General features: G+C 45.5%; 1 protein-coding gene across 1 annotated transcript in view; it reads left to right on the top strand.

The window, feature by feature from the left end:
- The first annotated feature begins 3423 nt into the window (after positions 1-3423).
- The window catches only part of EPHX2 (epoxide hydrolase 2), a 49673-nt gene continuing 32168 nt past the window's right edge, over positions 3424-20928 (top strand). Inside the window, exons 1-6 of the mRNA XM_006203204.4 lie at positions 3424-3644; positions 8965-9049; positions 13836-13995; positions 15396-15586; positions 17065-17187; positions 20238-20312. Of these exons, the coding sequence (XP_006203266.2) occupies positions 3544-3644; positions 8965-9049; positions 13836-13995; positions 15396-15586; positions 17065-17187; positions 20238-20312 (735 nt within the window). The 5' untranslated portion in view covers positions 3424-3543. The remainder of the gene's footprint in view (positions 3645-8964; positions 9050-13835; positions 13996-15395; positions 15587-17064; positions 17188-20237; positions 20313-20928) is intronic.

The following is a 20928-nucleotide window of genomic DNA, read 5'->3' as shown; positions in this document are numbered from 1 at the left end:
TGACATGAAAACCAAAGCCCCACGTGTCCTGCACGCATAGCTGACAGTGGCCAGGGAGCCACGCAGGAGGAAGACCACAGGAGAGAGAGTTTAGGGAAGAGAAGGCCAGATGATAAGCAAGAGGATGATGGCAGATCAAAGAGAAGAGGCCCAAGGACTGACTTTGATGTAGGGTCAGGAAAAGGATGGCGAACCAGCAGGAGACACAACTGCTCCCCCCGCTGCGTGTGGAGGGCCACCGGCCTGCACCACCCCTGCGGGCTGGGACCCCAGCTGCTGTGCCCTGAAACTGCCAACCAAACCCTTCTCCTCTGGTGCTGTTTGCCTCACCAGCTCCTATTGTAACATCTGGGCTGGGTGCATCTGGCCTGCTGAGCTAAGCCCGCAGGCCTTCACCCTAGCTTCAAGGCAATGAGCTGGGAAAGACAGCATGTGGCAAATTTGGATCTGTGGTCAGAGTGGCTCTTCTTTCTAAGATTCATACAGTGGACATGTCTTACAGGGTTGTTATTTCAACCATAGAACTTTCTCTCAGTCTAAGGACTTATTATAGATATTGACAGCTCACAGAATTTCAGAAAGGACAAGGGAAACAGGAGTGGAAACTACACAACCAAGGACAATGCAGTGACAGCAAACCCTGCCAGGCACAATTTTCACAAAGCCACCGCTGTGCCACCCCACCAACCAGGTACACCCAGGACTAGACTGGAAAGATGCATCTCAGCCTCCTCCCCAAAACTAGATGCTTCTTCTCCTGCCATCACTGGAAGGAAGTTCCAGCTCACACAGCTGCGGCTTCAGAGTGCTCATTTCCATACCCAAATCTCAGGCAAGCATGTTGACTGGCAGAGCCCCAGTCACGTGATCAGCATTATGGGAACTTGGTGTTTATGGAATCCTAACTTGAGAAGATAAAGCTCAAAATGTGAGAAATACCAAAGTGGAGAGATGTTCGAAGGACGCTGTACATCTCTGAATGACAGCTGTCCCCTGTAGGACAGAATTTTCCAAATGTAGGAGGAGCTTATAGGTCTTGGCAGCCAAAACAATGACAAATAAGAAAAATGACAAGTAGCTACCATAAATATTCCCACTCTCATTTTTCTCATTGCCCCAGAAGCTACTGGCAGCTTCCTGAATTCAGCATTCTGCTAAAAGGGAAGCTTCTTGGTGGTCCTTATTTTTTTGTTCGTTTTATTTACCAGTGAATCCCAAGTGCCTAGAAAGTGCCTGGCACATAGCAGGTGCTTGATACATATTTGTTAAATCAACTGAAGAGATGTATTTGTTACAGTAAAAAAAGACAAAGCTTCAGGTGGAATGTGGGTTTAGAAAACTGCTTTAGGCAACTTTAAGCTCAATTCAAACACCTACAGCAGGAGAAGCAGCAGTGTGACCCTTTCTGTCAACCACTGGGAATGAAACAGAGTTTTAAAATAGGGTTGGAAAACTAAGGTCTAGCAAAAGGGGGGAAACAGGTGGCAGTGTCAGGAAATGCAAAATGAAATTTCATATGTTCAAGTAATGAGTTCATTACAAATTTAGTGATTGACAGCAGGTGTAATTTCTGAATTTTCACTACTACGTTAGCTGTGTCTTATGATTCCATGCTATCACAGAAAACATATTTTAAAAATATTGAAATTAGCAGACATAAGGGTTAGGATTTCCATTTCAAAAAGATATCCCATTTCCATAGCCCAGCTGAATGAGCTCTCAGCTTCCCGTACCTTGGGTGGCAGAGAATGTAAGGGAACAGCGTCCCATGAGAAAGAGCAGAGCACAGTGAAATGCACCTGAGATCTCTAATCTTCACCTGAGCAATTCACCTGGGAAGTTCCGTAACTCACAAGGTGTTATAAAATTAATCTACCAGTTTACTGCCCTGGAATAGACAAAGGTCCATATGATAGCTCTGTAATTTCCTCTTCCCCAGAGAGGATTCTCATCTCAAACTGGAGTCTTATATTCTAAGTTTCTTTTCTTTTTTTTTTTTTTCAAAAGGGAGATTTATAAAATCCAGTTCTGTCCGTGTGGCTTTCCTCTTCACTGTGCTGTATTTACAAACATATACATGTATTTCTAAATAGTACTATACCAGCCAGGCAACAGAAATCACTCTAGTTAACTTGAATAGGAAGAGATTTAATACAGGACATTGGAAACCTACAAAATCTTTGAAAGGAAGGGGTAAGTGAGCGCCAGCCTGGGCCTTTAAGAAAGACTCCCAGAAAACACCACCACTGAAGCTGTTACTTCTGCCCCAATCTGCTGGCCACCACTGGGACAGAGTTCAAAGACACAGGGCTTAGCTGGGAACCAGGGATTTGGAAACAGCTCCAAATTCTTTGGATTGAGCAACTGAGTGAATGGGGATGCCATTTAGTAAGACCAGGAGCAGGCTGGGGAGGTGGGAATGTGGCAAAAACTCTGATTCAGTCCTGAGAAGTTCAAGATAACCATGAGATACTCAAGAGGAGATGTTAAAAGTGAAGTTGCATTCGAAAATGTAGAGATGAAAGGGAAGTCTAAATCGGAGATTTAAATTTAAGAGTTTTCTTACTACAGAAGTCATGCTGCAATGTGCTTTTGTTTTTAGAGTTTAAAACGAAGCTCAAACACTTTTAGGCAGCATTAGTAGAAGAAGGATGTACAAAGAGGTAATCATAGTTCAAATATATTTCTACTAAACCTCACTTCACAAGAGACTGGAATGGATGTATTGTGGGTGGGCATACCATACCTGGAGCATTATATTTTGTTCTAGAAATATATTTTGCTTTGACAAAGAAGAGTGTGGCTACAGGCACATGTAGGATAGTGAGGGACCTGTAAATGCATGTTCCAAAATCTAGGAAAGAAGGGCAATAAAGCTATTACTTGACTGGATATGCCAATCAAAGCGAATATAGAGGATCGAAATACTGAATGAAGAAACTTTTGGCAACACACACACACACACACACACACTCTTAAAGGGTCTGCAGGCCCCTGGCTCTTTCTCAAGCCTCCCTTCTCTCCCAGCCTGCCCAGACTATTGAAAGTCCAGGAAGTTAAACAGTAAGCAGCCAGCCCGTTCCTGGGCCTGGATCTGCCTCTTCAAGCAGACGCTGCCAGAGAGCTGGGGGTACTTGGAAATTTGAGTTTAGGCGATGGAAGGTGATTCACCCAGAGGCGAGATCCTAGCCCCGGGTCCAGGCGCCGGGGGGCAGTGGAGATGAAGCCCTGGCCGCCACGGGTTCTAGCACACCAAGAGAGCCCTGGTGGAACACGACCCGGTCGGGACTAGGACGGGGGCGTGGAGATGGAGCGCGGCCAAGTCCAGGATAGGGGGCGGGGCCGAGGCTGGAGGGGGCGGGGCCGGGTCCTGGGAGCGCGGCCAAGTCCAGGACGGGGGGCGGGGCCGAGGCCGGGGCCGGAGCGGAGCGGGGCTCCGCGTGGGAGGTCCCCGAGCCCCGCCTCCCGAGTCCCGCGCCCCGGCCTCTGTGCCTCTCGCGGGAGCGCGCGGTTCCCGGGTGCAAGGCTGGGGCTCAGGCCGTCATGGCGCTGCGTGCGGCCGTGTTCGACCTGGACGGGGTCCTGGCGCTGCCCTCGGTCGCCAGGGCCTGGGCCCGCACCACGGAGGAGCTGGCGCTGCCCAGGTAAGGGTGCCGGCGGCCGGCCCGGTGGGTCCCTGTGGCAGGGGCGCGACCCCTCCGTGAAGTTGCCTTTCAGGGCTCCCAGCCCTGCTTTCAGATTGCTGTATTGCGAGAGCGCTGGGAGAAAGGTTAAAACAATTACCCGGCCCCAAAATACCAGTGTGTGTAAGTAGATCCCTTGTCTTTCTAAATGCCGAGTAATTAAATCTCTCTAAGGACTCCAGAATTGCCCTTTGTCTTGAAAGCTTTTCCTGAAGTAAGAGAAATTACTCGCTGAGCTTTCTGCTGCCCGCTTAATTCTGTGTAGTGGAGCGGGTTTTAAAGACCAGCGCTAAGGTTTCTAGAGGAAAAAATTCCTGTGCGTGGAAGAAGTATACCACAGCATCCCTGGGATTATTAATCCCGAATGGGATTATGAATGATTTTCTTTTCTACTTTTTTGTATTTTCCAGTTTTTGCACTTATGAACATGTGTTGCTGTTACAGTCAGAAGGAAGGAAAGCATATTTATTTCCAAAGTTATCAAAGAAAGAAAGATCACCCTTGGCAACACCCAAGAAAGAGTAAATTCTAAAAGCTACTGTCAAGGTTAAGGTGCAGGGTGGAAGCGTTAAGAGTTGTGAGAATTCTGCCCCATGTAAGGAGTTCTAGAATTCTAATGATACCAAAGAGAAGCAGGGCTTTTTGACCTGTTATGCTGTCGAAATCACAAAAGTCAGGTGTCTGCCAGCATGCCAAGTCAAAATGGGCCCAGCCTCTGGAGGGAGCCTCACTTTTCCAGATGCAGAAACTGAGGCTTCCACAGTTGGGTTAACTTGCTCCAGATAATGCAGTGGTTATGTTAAAGCAGGCAGATAGCTAGATATGAGCAGAGAAAGGTGGGCACAGGCCAAATGGCAGGAAATCACATGTCTTGCAAACAGTGGAGGTCCTTGGGCCAACAACAAAAAGCAGAAACCTTTTTTGGACTGATAAGAAACCATACATTTTGGGTTGACAAGTGTCCTGGAGGCAGACAAAGAAAGGTGGGAAAAGGCAGGAATTTGCAGAGTTCGAATGTAACCTTTTGCTCATTATGCCCACATTACAATAAAATTAACCTTGCAGATAAGACGTACCCATCATGTACCAATGCCAGGACACTTCTTATCAAGGCCAAATAAGGACAAAAATTCCTCCTCCCCTAGGGAAGATGGAACTGGGATGAAAATCAGGAAATATGACCGTGAATCCCTCCCTCCCCAATGAATATTCTGCCCATTTGTTTTTATGCCCCATATAGTCAGCTTGCCAAAGAAACTCAGAGAAGCTACTCATCTGAGTCTGCCCACTCTTCCCTTGAGCATGCACTGTCACCTTGTATTAAATCCACACTTTACTTTCTTGTCTTGTCTCTGAATTCTTTCTATGATGAGACAAGACTACTCTCTGGTAACAATTAGACGTAAGCAGCTATGGAACTCATTTTTCTGCCTCCCAGTTTAGGATTCCTGTTCTGGAAAAGATGTCAATCTGTAGAGAGTGAGTAAATGCATCAGTAATAAATATATCAGTAGTAAATTGATATCCATAAACCAGCCTCAGTAGTAAATATATCAATAGTTGTTTGTTGTCAATAAACAATAGTAAGGTGGCTCCAAAGTCCCCAGTCAGAATAACTACATGTGGGTAATTAGGATTTAACCAAGACATGGAAACAAGCTAAATGTCCTTCAACAGATGACTGGATAAAGAAGCTGTGGTGTATTTATACAATGGAATAATACTCAGCCATAAAAAAGAATAAAATAATGCCGTTTGCAACAACATGGATGGACCTGGAGATTGTCTTTCTAAATGAAGAAAGCCAGAAAGAGAAAAAAAAATACAATATGATATCACTCATCTGTGGAATCTTAAAAAAAAAGACAAATGAATTTATTTATGAAACAAAAGCAGACTCACAGACATAGAAAACAAACTTATGGTTACCAGGGGGAAGGGTGCAGGAAGGCATAAATTGAGAGTTCGAGATTTGCAGATACTAACTACTATATATAAAATAAACAAAAAGCTCTTACTGTACAGCACAGGGAACTATATTCAATGTCTTGTAGTAACCTATAATGGAAAAGATATGAAAACGGATATATGTATGTTTATGTATGACTGAAGCATTGTGCTGTTTGTACATCAGAAACTGACACAACATTGTAAACTGACTATAATTCAATTTAAAAAAAGACATAAAAGGAGAGTAAGCTATGAGGTATGTTTGTGCCAGTGACATCATAAATGTGGGAGTGAACATGACTTGTGAATATACTTGAGAGTGTAATTGTGAGTAGACAAGTCACAAGTATACAAGTGTGCAAATGTGGGGAATTTCAAAGAACTCTGGTCTCCGAGTCAGACCCAGGTTAAAAGTCTCAGTTCTCACACTTAGCACTGGGTGAATGTATGTCTTTACCTATCTCAGTTTTCCTCAACTCAACTGAGACCTTAGTTGTAGTCTTAATATAAGAAAATACCTCCCCTAGGAATTTTTGTGAGGATCAAATTAGATGATACAGAAAGTGGTAGGCTGCTGTGTTCCTGATACACTTCTATATTTACAAAAGTCTCACGCACATGCAAATTAATGTATTGGGCATATTCTGTTCACCTAGAATTTCACTGACTCACACACTCTCTGTGACCACAAAGGATTGTTCCCAGAAGCCATAAAACAGGTTCTAGCAAAGCTAGCTGACTCCCCCTCCCCAGGAGGTCAGAGTCCATGACTTTGACTTTATTAGCCTACGCAATCTATGGCGGTATTAATTCAGAAGGTGAGCCTGAGAGCCTGCCTTGCACTGGGCATGTCCAACATGCTTGGTATCTGGTATGAAAGCTCGGCCATCCACAGATAGCCGAAGTTCAAGATGAAGGCAGTGCCATAGGAGGTACAAAGTTCTTAGGTGGTTCAAAAGAGGGAGAGATTAGGGCTGATGGGGGAGTCAGGACAGCCTTAATGGAGGCAGACCCTGAGAAGATGGACAGGATGCTGATGGGGAGAGATGTGAAGGGAGATCTTTCCAGGTGAGGGAACAGCATGAGCAAAGGCTGGGAGGGGAAAAGCATGGAATGTGCACAAATACACTGGATATTCCAGCCTAGCCAGACAGGAGGGGAGGCATGAGAGGGAAGTGGGGAAGCTGACCAGTCCTGCATTGTAGTGCAGCATGAAAGTCAGGCCAAGCATGTACCTCATTTGATAGCCAGTGACTCGGAGGGGTTTTGAGCTGCATGGAGAGGGAGCAAAACAATTGGTGCCCACCATCAACTGCGGTGATGGGTCAAGTATCTTGGTAAAAGGAAAGGGGCGCCACTCCAAGTAAGATTTGAGAGTTTGGCAGCTTCGAGGGGAAGCAGTATGGAGTGATGGGTGAAGCCTGGTGGAGATCTGAATTGAAGCAATTTCTTGAGCTAGGAGTTTACAAGGTCATTGGCGTGGAAGATGGAGATGAAGATGAAGATGAGGAACCCAGGCTGCGGGGCTCAGTGAAGGACAAAGGAAGCTAGTGAGCCTGGTGCTGCAGCTGTGAGCAGATTTGGGGTGAGGTCCCTGGACATCTGTAAATACCTGCCTGAGGGCAAGGTGATGGGGGGCCAGTGGCTGTCATGAACTCCAGAAGTGGAGAGATTGTTGAATAGCTTGGGGGAAACAGGGAGGTGCAGGTTCTTCCAGGATCATACAGGGGACGGAGGGAAAGCGATGCTCCACTCTCATTTGTGATCATCCAGACCACCACAGTCTGCTGAGGATGAGCATGCTGGAGATGATGGTACCTTGGCAATGGAGGCTGACGTGACCTGGTGGAGCCAGGATGGTCTCTGGAGATCTAGACCTGACACACGTACAGTCATTGTGTGCTTCATTTGTACTTTCTCACACAGCCTCGTTGTGGAGGGTCTGCCTGGCACCAGTGGACTGAACATTTGGGATGGCTAAAGTGTCAATATCTTTCAAAAATGTGTACTCTAGAACCCGAGGTGCTTGCTATATGTAATGCTCAGTAAATGTGTCCTGAACAGGAGAAACAAGTGATCAGCAGTAAAGAAAGAGGATTTGAAACCTAGGGCATCTTATTCGTATCCTGTGTAGTATTTCCGGAAGGATATATTGGCTGCTTCTAGGAGTTTCTGGGGCAGTTCCAAGATTTGTGGCTGCTTTTTGCACCTCTGAGCTTTTCTCTACTCTCTGAAGCACCTTTCTTCATTTTTAACTTTGCATATGGATTTTAAGTATGCAACTAATACATAAATACATTCTTATTATGAACATATTCAAATGAACAGAATGCTCTACCACTGAGTTGTATACTCTCCCCCTCCCAGTTTCACGAGTTTGGTTGGGTAAAAATCATTAATAGAGACTATAGTAGATTAAATTTCATATGTAGGTAATATTTAGTGAAAGATTGAGGAGGTTACAAAATGTATGCCATATAATCTGATTTTAAGTGATGGCTGAAGAAGGAAAAGGGGAGTTATTGTGTAACAGGTACAGATGTTGATGACATGTAGTCGTAATTTAATAAAGCTGTTAATAAGACAACTGATGGCAAAGACGTACCAAAGGCATTGCTGATGCTGGAAAGTTGAGACAGGCTAAAAATGGTATGGATTTTTTTTTTGTATTTTGTCTAACGTTGATCATTATTAGCTGCAAGAAGGTTAATCGAGTAAAATGTTGGCTTATCAGATATGAAACTCCCAGATATTTGTCCTCTTAACATGGGGATGGTAAATACTTTTAACTGGCTTGCCAAATTCAGTCCATTGTAAATAGTTGCCTGGAACACTGTGCTTTTTTTAATTTTTATTTTTTATTGAGGCAGAGTTGATGTACAATATTTCAGGTGTATAGCAAAGTGATTCAGTTATGTACATATATATAAATGTGTATTCCTTTTCAGATTCTTTTCCATTATAGGTTATGACAAAATATTGAATATAGTTCCCTGTGCTCTACAGTAGGTCCTTGTTGTTTGTCTGTTTTATATATATTAGTGTGTATCTGTCAATCCCAAATTCCAGATTCATCCCTCCCCTCTCCCTTTCCCCTTTGGTAACCATATGTTTGTTTTCTATGTCTGTGAGTCTATTTCCGGTTTGTAAATCAGTTCGTTGGTATCTCTTTTAAATTCCACATATAAGTGTGTCCTATGATATTTCTCGTTTTTTGACTAACTTCATTTAGTATAATAACCTCTAGGTCCATCCATGTTGCTGCAAGTGGCATTATTTCATTAGTTTTTATGGCTGAGTAATACTCCGTTTGTTTCTTTGTGTCTTCCAGAGATTTTCTGAATGAAGCTTTCAAGAGAGGAGGCCCAGATGGTCCCAGTGCCCATGCGATGAGGGGAGAGATCACGTTTTCCCAGGTGAGATGACACCTCAGAGAACCCCTTGAGAAGGCCTTCTGTGCCTACACGCCCATCTCCCCCGCTGGCCTTAAGCTCTGTGAGGACACAGCCGTGTCTGCTTCACCCGTTTACCCCGATAACATTTGACTCAGAGACCGGGCTGGAGGCCCAGAGACACACAGAGACATTCAAGACTGGGTTGTTATCTCTTTGAGCCAACCAGAGGGGCACATCTCAGGGACTGGGAAGTTTCCAAGCCCCCCAAGATCTATGCCAGGGAGTTACAACAGCCACAATAGCTTTTAAAAATTTTCTTCCTTAAGTTGTGGTAAGATACACATCACATAAAATTTACCACCTTGATCTTTTTTGAGTATACAGTTTGGTAGTGTTAAGTATATTCACATGGGGTAACCATCACCACCATCCATCTCCAGAACTTTTCATCTCACAAAACTGAAATGGGTATACCCATTAAATAACCACTCCCCATTCCTCCTTTCTCCCAGCCCCTGGCCACCATTAGTGACCTTCTAGTCTCCAAGTATTTAGCTACCTTAGATACCTTCATATAAGTGAGTCATACAGCATTTGCCCTCTTGTGACTGGCATATTTCACTTAGCGTGATGTCTTCAAGTTTCATCCATATTATAGCATGGGTCACAATTTCCTTCCTTTTTAAGGATGACTAATATTCCATTGTGTGGATGTACTACATTTTGTTTCTCCGTTCATCCATCAATGGCCGTTTGGTTTGCTTCCTCCTTTTGGTTGTCACGAATAATGCTGCTGTGAACCTGGGCGTACAAATATCTGTTCAAGACCTTGCTTTCAGTTCCTCTGGATATATATCCAGAAGCAGGATTGCTGGATCATATGGTAGTTCTGTTTTGAAGTTTTTGAAGAACCACTACATTGTTTTCCAAAGCAGCTGCACTGTTTTGTATTTCCCAATAGTGCACAAGGTTTCAAATGTTTCCATATCCTTGCCAACCTGTTCTTTTGTGTTTTTTGTTTTTTTTTTTTTGCTAGTAGTCATCCTGGCAGTAGTTATTTTCAGACAGGGCCACTGGGTCAGGGGCGGTTTTGTTAATTAATAACTGGATGATGGATGGACTTTGGAGTCCAAGGTCAGGGTGTGAATCTTAGCTCCCACTTACAGACTGTGTACAGAAGTCATCACCCCTCAAAGTCTCAGTTTTGCCATCTGTAAAATAAGACCAATAACACTCTCCCTTTCATAGGTTATTATAAAGCTTGAAAAATGTTTAACACAGTGTCTGACAGGTAGTAAGTGCTCAATCAAAAATGGTTAGCATTGTTACAAGAACCTCGGGGGTTTTTTTCAACCTTGATTATTTTTAAACAAAGTAATAAGAATCTAAAACCACTTGAATTCTCAGTTAGTGCCTCAAAGAAGAAAGGCTACTGAGAATCTGCTCTGTGAGCATACAAACAAGACAGTCTGTATTTTAAACAAGTTTTGTGAATTACAGCCACTTATCAGTCCAACAGGGAACTCGGGGCCTGCTGTAATAGAAGCAGATGCCCACCTTTCCTGTGAAGTGTGGCTTAGCGTGGGGAGGATAATGAATTGCAATCACTTTAAAACTCTCTCTCTCACCCCCCCCACACACACACACTTTGGCAACTCATGGATGAAAACTGTAATGATATCATTGGGGAAAAACGTTACTGAAGCTTGAAACAATAAAAAAAAAAGTTGCAGTAATATTGTCGGAAGGTAAGGAAAGAGGGAGGCGCTCTGTGTGTTCAGTGAACATAGGAATTCACCCAGAGTAAATTTCTAGTAATTACTCTGAAAACCCCGCACCCAGTCAGACCTCTTTAGCCTGTGTGCAGCTTCAGGGTTACTTTAATGGTTAGAGGAAGAGTCTGAAAATCCAAGCTCCACCACGATAAAGGCAGCTTAGGTTCAGTTTGTCTTCTAAAATGCTGTAGCTTGGGAATGAATGTCATCTTTTAACTTTCCATGTATGTATACCATATAAACAGAGAGAGTGTACGGCTTGGTGAATTTTCAGACTGAAGAGAGTGATTGACTGTGCCAAGTGCAGCCAATAGGTCAAATCAATGAAGACTAGAAGGGCCCATTCGATACAGCAACACAGCATGGTGGCCACTGGGGACCCTGACAAGAGAAGTCTCTGTGGAATGTAAAGGGAAGAGCCCAATGAGAGTGGGTTCCAGAAATAAAGGGAGGCGGTTGTTTGAAGACCGTGTGAAGTGTCGATGCAAAGTAGGGCAGGAAAATGAGGCAGTAGTGGAAGAGGATCAGGTCAAAAGAGGTTGTCTTTATAATACCAGCTTGCTTGTGTGCTGATGGCAATGATGCAGTAGGGAGGGAAATTGCTGATAGAGGAATACAGAGGGGAGAGTTGCTGGAGCATGTCTTTGAAGGCAACAAAGGATGAAGCTAGTGCTCAGGTGGAAGGGTTGCTATAAAAAGAGCCATGGACCATCATCTCTTCATCCATGGCAAAAGAAAGGGAGGTGTTCTTGGCCACACCTGGTGGGCAGATACTTGTGATGGTGGGAACTTGTGAAAATTCTCTTCCTATCGTTCTCCCTTCCTCCAATCCAATCCATCCATGTCTCTCACTGCTTCTAGGATGGTCTTCGTAAAAATGCAAATCTACTAATGTAATTCTTCCACTTAACTTTTTCTTTACTTGTATAATAGTCTAGGGCTGGAGGGTTTTTTTTTTATTTTTATAGAAAGGTAAATTCTTTCATTATTTTTCTGACCTTATTAATGGTTTTAGTTGATTCACATTTAATATTTCATCTTGCATCAATTTTGGCATTCGTTCACTTTTTTTCTTTTTACCTTTTGACTCCCCTTCACCTGTTTCTTCCATCCCCCACCAACCGCCTCTGGCAACCACCAATCTGTTTTCTGTATCTATGAGCTTAATTTTTTTGTTGTTTGTTTTTTTCTTTATTTAGATTCTATATATAAGAGAGATCATACAGTATTTGTCTTTCTCTGACTTATTTCACTCAGCATAATGCCCTCAAGATCTATCCATGTTGTCACAAATGGCAAGATTCCATTTTTTATGGCTGAATAATATTCCATTGTATGTCTGTGTACCACAATTCCACAATTTCTCTATCCATTCGTCCATCAGTGGATGCTTAGGTTGTTTCCATGTCTTGACTATTGTAAATAACACTGCAGTGAATGCAAGGATGCATTTTTTTTTAAGTTAGTGTTTTCTTTTTTTTGGATAAATACCAAGAAGTGGAATTGCTGGATCTTAAGGTAGGTCTATTTTTAATTTTTTAAGAAACTTTCATACTGTTTTCCAAAGTGGCTACACCAATTTATATTCCCACCAACAGTGTACTAGGGTTCCCTTTTCTCCGCATTCTTGCCAACACTTGTTATCACATATCTTTTTGATAATAGCTGTTCTAACAGGTGTGAGGTAATATCTCACTGTGGTTTTGATTTGTATTTCTCTGATGATTAGTGGTGTTGAGCATCTTTTCAGGTACCCATTGGCCACCTGCATATCTTCCTTTGAAAAATGTCTATTCAGATCTTCTGCCTGTTTTTAGAAATCATATTATTTGTTTGTTTGATATTGAGTTTCATGAGTTCTTTATATATTTTGGATACTAGCCCCTTCTCAGATATATGATTTGCAAATATTTTCTCCCATACAGTACGTTGCCTTTTCATTTTGTTGATGGTTTGTTTCTTTGGTGTGCGGGAGCTTTTTCTTTTGATGTTGTTTCACTTGTTTGTTTGTTTTTTTGCTTTTGTTGTCAAAGTCAAAAAATCATCTCCAAGACCTGTGCAAGGAGCTTATCACCTACATTTTCTTCTAGGAGTTTTATGGCTTCAGGGCTTACATTCAAGTCTTTAATCCATTTTGAGTTAAATTCTGTGTATAGTGTAAGAGAGTGGTCAAGTTTCATTCGTGTGTGACTGTCCAGTTTTCCCAACACCATTTATTGAAGAGACTGTTCTTTCCTCATTGTATATTCTTGGCTCGTTTGACATAAATTAATTGATCATATACCTGTGGGTTTATTTCTACCATTCTGCTACTGATGGGTATTTGGGTAGTCTTCAGTTGGGACTATTACATAGGAGACAAGAGTGCTGCTGTGTTAGTGTGTAAATGTACCACAGTCCGTTCTGTTGTTAATGGCCATGTTGGTTTGCTAGGGCTGCTGTAACAAAATGCCACAGACTGGGTGGCTTGAACAACAAAAATCTATTCTCTCACCGTTCTGGAGGCTAGAAGCCCAAGATCAAGGTGTTGGCAGGGTTGATTTCTTCTGAGGCCTCTTTCCTTGGCTGATAGATGGCCGCCTTCTCCCTGTGTCCTCACAGTCTCTCCTCTGTGTGGGTCTGTGTCCTGATGTCCTGTTTTTATAAAGACACCAATCCTACTGGACTAGTGCCCATCTCATGACTTTATTTTATCTTACATACCTCTTTAAAGAGCCTCCCTCCAAGGACAGTCACATTCTGAGGTCCTGGGGGTTAAGACCTCCATATGAACTTAGGGGAGACACAGTTTAGCCCATAAGAGGGGCGTTTGGGTCGTTTCCCATTTGGGCCTCTGAGGAATAGTGCTGCTGTGAACATTTCTGTACATATCTTCTGGTGAACACATGTATAGACCTTTCCATTACATAGGAGTCCAGGAGTGGAGCTGTTGGGGCACAGGGAATGCGTGCGCCCAGATTTAGTAAATGCTGCCCAAAGCTTTTCCAAGTGGTTGTCCCTGTTGACAGTCCCTCTTCAATTTACTTTCACAGTGGGTGCCGCTCATAGAAGAAGACTGCAGGAAATCCTCTGAGGTCTTCGGGATCCGCCTGCCTCAGGATTTTTCCATAAGTCAGATCTTTGACAAAGCACTTGCAGAAAGAAAGATCAACCACCCCATGCTTCAGGCAGCTCTCACTCTCAGAAAGAAAGGTAAGGATGCGTTACTGGCCATTTGCTGACCCAGCTACATCAGCACCCTTGAGAGTGTCAGGTCAGCATACGTTGAAATGGGCGTTGAGAGCACAAATCTTCTGGGCCTTGATGGAAAGCCATTCTTAAAACATAGTCTCAAAGTTGGGGGAAGGTATAGCTCAGCTGATGGAGTGTGTGCTTAGCATGCATGAGGTCCTGGGTTCAATCCCCAGTGCCTCCATTAAAAACAAAAGAAGTAAATAAACCCAATTACCTCCCATCAAACAACAGCTACAAACAAAAAAACTAAAGTTTGAAAAAATTATTAAAAAAAACATAGTCTCAAAGTAAGTTTTATCAAATGGCAAAAATCAGCACTATCAGAATAGCTGAGAAAGTGAAATAATTGTATTTAATGAAGCGGTTTATGCTTCGTGAGCAAAATTTTCTCCCTCCCATTGTACTAATAATGACCCGCATGACCCAACCTCTTGCCACAGGAATTAAAAAACAAGGCCTTTTAAGCAATTGTGATTTTTCTCAGCCTCTGGACATCAGAGTGGCTGAGCTATGAGCTGACTGACTGGATTCAGATGGTGTCAAATGGTCTAGGACATGAGGTCATGTTCATTCAGTAGGCGTTTATTTAGTGTCAGAGCCCGGCTCTTTTTCACAGGCAAGTTTGAGATTACCCCACCCGCTTAGCAGCAGCCTCACCGGCTGTGGTGAGCTGTCCCATGTCCATATTCCCCACAGGTGTTGCATGGAAGGGTCTCACCATTGACTTACCTGCATCTGGTTTCTAGCATCGCCTGGTTCTGGCCCTGTCTAGTTAGGCAGAGAAAACCAGGGGACAATTTTGTCTCTATTTGCATTTCTCTAGTTTTCAAATGGGTGTGCAGTCTCTGACAGCCAAGGCAAATGTTCTGAAGTATATGGTCCAGCAGGGTTTGCAGGAACATAGACTGGGAGGAGGGGCGGAGTGACAGTTCAAAGGCGGGATTCTGGGCATGGCCCAGCTCTGCCTGCAGCGTACGGCTCTGGACAGCTCGTAATTTGTCTGAGCTTCCGTTTTCCCATTGGTAAATGTGAGATGATAAGATCTGCTCTGCCAGCCCCAAAGGTGTGAAGGTCAAGTGAGCTGACGAATGTCACAGCCTCTTGTCTACAATTGTGAGGAATGAAGGGATGTAGTGTCTCCCTCTGAGAGCCTGAGGGTGCAGCATTAGCTCGCCCTCCTGTCTGTGCCAGGGAGCTTAAGGGGAAAGGCGGTGCTTTTCTAACCTGTCAGTTTAGAAGCCGGGCATCAGAAGATTGCTGTAAGTGAGAAGATCCCTGCTTGGCCCCATCTTTGGGGCACCCGCATCTTCTTAGAGCAGTTCTGTGGCTGATCCACTCACTGGCGACTTTTCGCTCAGGATTTACGACCTGCATTCTCACCAACAACTGGCTGGATGACAGCAGACAGAGAGGCAGCATGGCCCAGCAGATGAGTGAGCTGAGGCCGCACTTTGACTTCCTGATAGAGTCGTGCAGGATCGGAGTGGCCAAGCCTGACCCCCAGGTCTACAAATTTATGCTGGACACCTTGAAGGCCAGCCCCAGTGAGGTACGTAGACACTGGCTTTCAGTGGAAAAGAATGTTCTAGAGATATTGCCATCAAGAAAGATGAAGAGGGTGTGAGCAGGTTGGGGACAGTTGGAGCCTGGCAGAGTGGTTCTACGTCCAGTGACAGAAGCCACTTCTCCCAGACTAGGACTTCTAGGGCTCTTACCCAGCCCTTCAGCCTAGAAAGTTCTACAGGAAGTGGGCATCTGACCCCTCTCGGTGGCTCTTACAGGACCTGGGTCAAAACAGGTATTGTCAAAAGCTGCCAGATCAGCTACCTCAATTTATCTATAAAGAAACATTGACCCTGCGAGTCTTTCCCAAAACTACAGGCCAGTCAGGGTCCCCTCCCAGCAAAGGCTGAGCAGGAACGGGCCCCAGGACCACAGAAGTCTCCTTGTACACAGCCCCGCACCCCTAAATTCTGTCTTCACACTGTCTCCAGACAGTCTAGTCTAAAATGCTGTTTTCGCGCATTCCCTGTTCTGCTACCCTAATCTTCAACAAGGCTGGACCGAGATGGAAGTCCTTTCCCTGGCGTGTCTGACCCTTTCTTGTTAAGCCCACCACCCACAAGCTGATCGTAGGAAATTCGCCCCTGCTCAGTCCCAGAACCTTTCCCTTCTCATCTCAGACTTGGCTACTGCTCTTCTCAGCCCCTGGATTCAGCGTCAAAACAGCGCTCTAAATTTTAGTATGCTTATAAATCATTTTTTTCATTTACGGCTTTTAGACTGGACGAGCTGCTTAGAAGTGTAGGCCTGTCCTAGGTTATGAATAACTGCCCCAGGCTTTCTTCGACAACTTTAAGAATCTGGTTTTCTTTAGTTCTTTTAAAATTTAAATCTGCGATACATTCAGACTTTCTTTTGGGGTAAGATGAGAAGGAAGGATCTACTTTTTTCCCCCAAACAGTTGAAATAATTAAATAATCTTCTTCATTACAGATGGGATACAACACTTTTATTAGAAACTAAGTTCTCATTTATATTCGACTCTGTTCCTTGACTTTCTTGTGTTTCATCGATATGTTTCTTTCTTTTCTAGCGTCAAACTTTTTCTTTTACCTTTTGTGGCTTCATAGTTTGTTTTATGATTGGTCCGTATTGCAGTTGTTTTCTAGACATTTTTAGGGGGGCCTTATTCATACATGTGGATTTTCCTAGACGAATTTTAATGTCATTCTGATAAATTTATACCCTTCCTTAATCCTCTTACAGTTTCAGAATTCAGGGAGTATGTTTATATCCGTGTGCTCATGTGTATGCTTACGAAATTAAATGTTTTAATTTTGAGAGTAAATAGTTACACGAAGAGAAAAATAATTCTTAATCTCTAATCAATTAATCTGAGCATGAGATTAATAATTCTTAATCTCAACCTCTGTTTGCATTTTAATGTATTTCTGGCTGGTGGCCCTCACGCGTGAGTTTTGCTTCGGTGGAAGGGATGCTAGTGTCCGTGTTATTTGCATCCAGGTTGTTTTCTTGGATGACTTCGGGTCTAATCTGAAGCCGGCCCGTGACCTGGGAATGGTCACCATCCTGGTCCGCGACACTGAGACGGCCCTGAGGGAGCTGGAGAAAGTAACCGGGGTGCAGGTAACTTTCCATCTGCACCGAGTCAACTTCCTGTTGCTCGCTGGGTTTAGACATGCAAGTCACAAAACAAATGAGGGGAGTTCACTGCTCCTGGCGTGGCCCCTTGGTGGCGACCTCTTGTGTGGGAGCCCATTAACCGTTGTGCACTAAGTGTGATGTCCGTGAAGAACTTGTTTCCACCTCTGCAGTCAGTGAACAGGGGAACGGCGCTCCGAGAGCAAGAACCTCTGCAAGCCAGAGTCCGGGAACCCGGACTAGAGCAGGGACTTCAAAGCCTCCCGTTCAGAGTAAATACTGAGAATGTAGCTGCTATGTCTGACCCCAGGCGGGGGCGGGGAGGGTGGTCCTTCCCTGATCCACCTGGTCCTGCTGCTGGTGCTGTTAGTGGTTTGGTCCCACGTGGAGGGTGGAAGGCTGCACCCTGTTGGCAGTCAGAGGGAAGGCTCCTACGTAAACCTGTCTTGGGCAGGTGACCGGGACATCAGTAAGGAAGCGCCCCGGCGTCTGCCTGGGAGAGCCTGCTCTGCCGAAGCTCAGGCACTGCTTGTTCTTCTGAGCTTAACCCAGGTCACCGGTCCCACTGAGTCTGGGAGGGGCAGTTTCGTAAGCCTTTTCCTGTAAGACTTTGCTTGAGTCAGAGTGATGGGCAAGGAGGTGGGGGAGCCGAAGCCTTGACTGAGCTAGATGTCAGAGGTGCCACAACTTTTCTCAGAGGGAACCACGTTCGTTTCTTAGGACTGAGGGGAAGGAGCACAGACTTGGTGTCTGAGGCAGCAGTCTCGCTGGGAGGCTGGAAGTCCAAGATGAAGTTGTTAAGGGTTGGTTTCTCCTGAAGACTTCCTGCTGTGTTTTCGCACTGTCTTCCCTTCTGTGTGTCTCTTCTTATAAAGGCACCAGTGAGATCGGAGTCTGTCTCCAATGGGCGCACTGTGATGGCCTCATTTAACCTTAATCACCTCTTTAAAGACCTTATCTCCAAACACAGTCACAACCTGAGGTCCTGAGGGTTAGGACTTCAGCAGATGAATTTAGAGGGGACATGATTTCGCCCAGGTAACAGGAAAGACTGACTTTTCATCTTTAACAAACACATGAAAATGTGTATCTAAGGACTTCGTAACCTTAAAGCATCTCGCCCAAGCTTGATATGTCCTTCTGCAAACCCGGAAGTCTCATGCAGCGGAAAAGAAAGCAGCTCGGACCAGGAATCAGAGCATCCTCCTTCTCCTCCCACTTACCAAGTTCCTCCCTGTGTCACACCTGAGCCACAGACACTTGTCCCGTAAAATTGGGAAAGTAAGCCACGCTGCACCCTCTTCTCCTCCGGGGCATGAGGAAAGTGTAAGGAAAATCACTCCAATTTAAACAGAAAAGTACCTCTTGTCTCTCAGGAAGGCTGCAGGCATCGGTCATGAATGGGCTTTGTAAATGGGACAAACACTGGGAGAACCATTAGGAAAGGAAACCCTGGAGGCAGGGGACATCCCCTGGTGTGTGACCTAGGAAGTCGGGGAAACGTCAGAAGCAGGACCCCGAGGGACACTGGCCCTTGGTGGGTATCTTGGCTCCTTCCTCGTCATCAGAGGCACCCAGCTGCCACATCCTGCATCCTCTCCAGATGCCACAGAGGTGGGGGGCCCAGCTGTGTCACCCTTTGCAGATGCCCAGGCAGACTCTTCCATGTTTAGAAGGAGGTGAATTTCATAGTGTCCTCCCTCCATTTTTGAGCCCAGAAAACAGGGTAGTAAGGAGAATTGCTTCTCTCTTAGGTCTCACCTTTGAGACTCAAGATGAGAAATCTAGCAGTGGCAGTTATAACGCTCCTCACAAAGCGTGCACTTCCGTGTGCTCAGTGCCCTGTCCTTTGTCATTTCTGTCTCGAGATGGACACCAATAAGTTACGGACCCTTTGTTCAGGATTTTCCTGTTTACTTAGCTGTCATACAAAGATGGGCTACCTGTCTCCCTGGGGCTCCAGAGGACAGAGCTGGGGCCAGCAGGCAGAAGGCTCGGGCATCAGCTGAATCATGCCCCCCGCCACCAAATTCACATGCTGAAGCCCTAACCCTCAGGACCTCAGAATGTGACTGTATTTAGAGAGAGAGTCTTTAAAGAGGTAATTAAGGTAAAATGACATCATAAGGCTGGGCCCTAATCCAGAAGGACTGGTGTCCCTGTGAGAAGAGGAGATTAGGACAGACACCCAGAGGGAAGGCCATGTGAGGCCACAGGGAGAAGGCGGCCATCTGCAAGCCAAGCAGAGAGGCCTCAGGAGGAACCAGCCCTGCCGACAGCTTCATCTTGGGTTTCCAGCCTCCAGAGCTGTGAGAAGATAAGTTTTGTTGTTTAAGCCCCCCAGTCTGTGATGCGTTATTGTGACAGCCCGAGCTGACCGACAGAAGGCACAGAGAGTGTGATCTTGGCCGACTTGACGGAGAAGCCCTTCAGCGGAGCCATTCAGTGGTGGGAGGGATGCTTGGTGGACTTTGCCCTCCTGGCTGTGTCCAGCAGGGGCCTGAGTGATGCCCTGCCAAACTGCGGCAGAGAAGACTCACAGTCATTCAAGTCCCAAACCTCAGTGTTTGAGAGCGAGTGGTGTTTATGCCTCATGGATGGGAAGTTCAGTGGGTGGTGGCCAGGGGCTTGGCCTCCCTCCTCTGGGACCCAGGTTGATGGAGGACCCCCGTCTGCCACCTGTGGTTTCTGAGGTCGCACTGGACACCAGCTGAAAATGGGGAAAAAAGAGAGCGTAGAGACTCCGGTGGGCATTTTCATGGGCCTGGTGGTCACGCCATGCTCTGTGGTCTGTACGCCATTGGCCACAGCTCAGTCACTGGACTCCACCCACCCGAGGGGAGGGGAGAGGGGAGGGGATGAGACCTGGCTGTCGGCCTGAGAGGAGGGGGAGCCGGGTTGGTCCGTCACCAGTGGGACTCGGGAGGCCCCAAGGTGACCCAGGGGATCTCTTCTGGTGAAGTTTTGTGCAACCCCTCTGAGGACTTCTCCTGGAGCACGCAGAGCCGCCCCCTCACTGTGCCTTTTGCTTTCAGCTTCTTCAAACCGCAGCCCCTGAACCCATCCCGTGCTGTCCAAGCGACATGAGCCACGGGTACGTGCCGGTGAAGGTGAGTCGGCCCTGTCACTGAGCCCTCGCTGACCAATGTGGTCAGACCCCCACGGCACAGGAGCTTTACGGGGGCCCTGATGGAGCACGCGTTTCTAACGCTCGTATGCCCTTGGCCAGAACTCAGTCACACAGCCACTAAAAGGGGGTCAGGGGGAGCTGGAAAACACCAGCAGGAGCCGAGGAGAAGAGAGGAAGGTGGATATCCAGCCCCACTGACTCTGCTGCACCCACAGAGCCCAGAAAGGACCAGAAGTGTAGCAAAGCTTGCAAAAGATTTCATATTTAAGAGATAAACAGCTCCTAACAAAATAATCATGGTATTCAGCACCGTAACATGAATGTTATGCTCTGCACAAAATCAGCCCCCAGTTTAGAATATTGAAAACATGTCAAACAGCACCAGAAACTCTGCCAGGATAAGGACCTCTCAGGGAGGAAGGCAAAGTTGTTTTGTTTCATTTTCCAACATTATACTCATTTCAGGCTTCTTATGTTACAGTGAAACCACCTGTTTTCATTGCACAGTTTGGCCCCGTGTCCTCAGACATTTTCTTCTAACGTTGAGGTCTTTAGCTGAGAAAGCTGGGCCAGGCGACGTCTGGCAACATCCTGCA

Source organism: Vicugna pacos, chromosome 31 (genome assembly GCF_048564905.1).
Source record: "Vicugna pacos chromosome 31, VicPac4, whole genome shotgun sequence".
In the NCBI taxonomy this organism is placed as follows: domain Eukaryota; kingdom Metazoa; phylum Chordata; class Mammalia; order Artiodactyla; family Camelidae; genus Vicugna; species Vicugna pacos.
The sequence above is the reverse complement of the archived record's forward strand: the minus strand, read 5'-3'. Positions and strand labels throughout refer to the sequence as shown.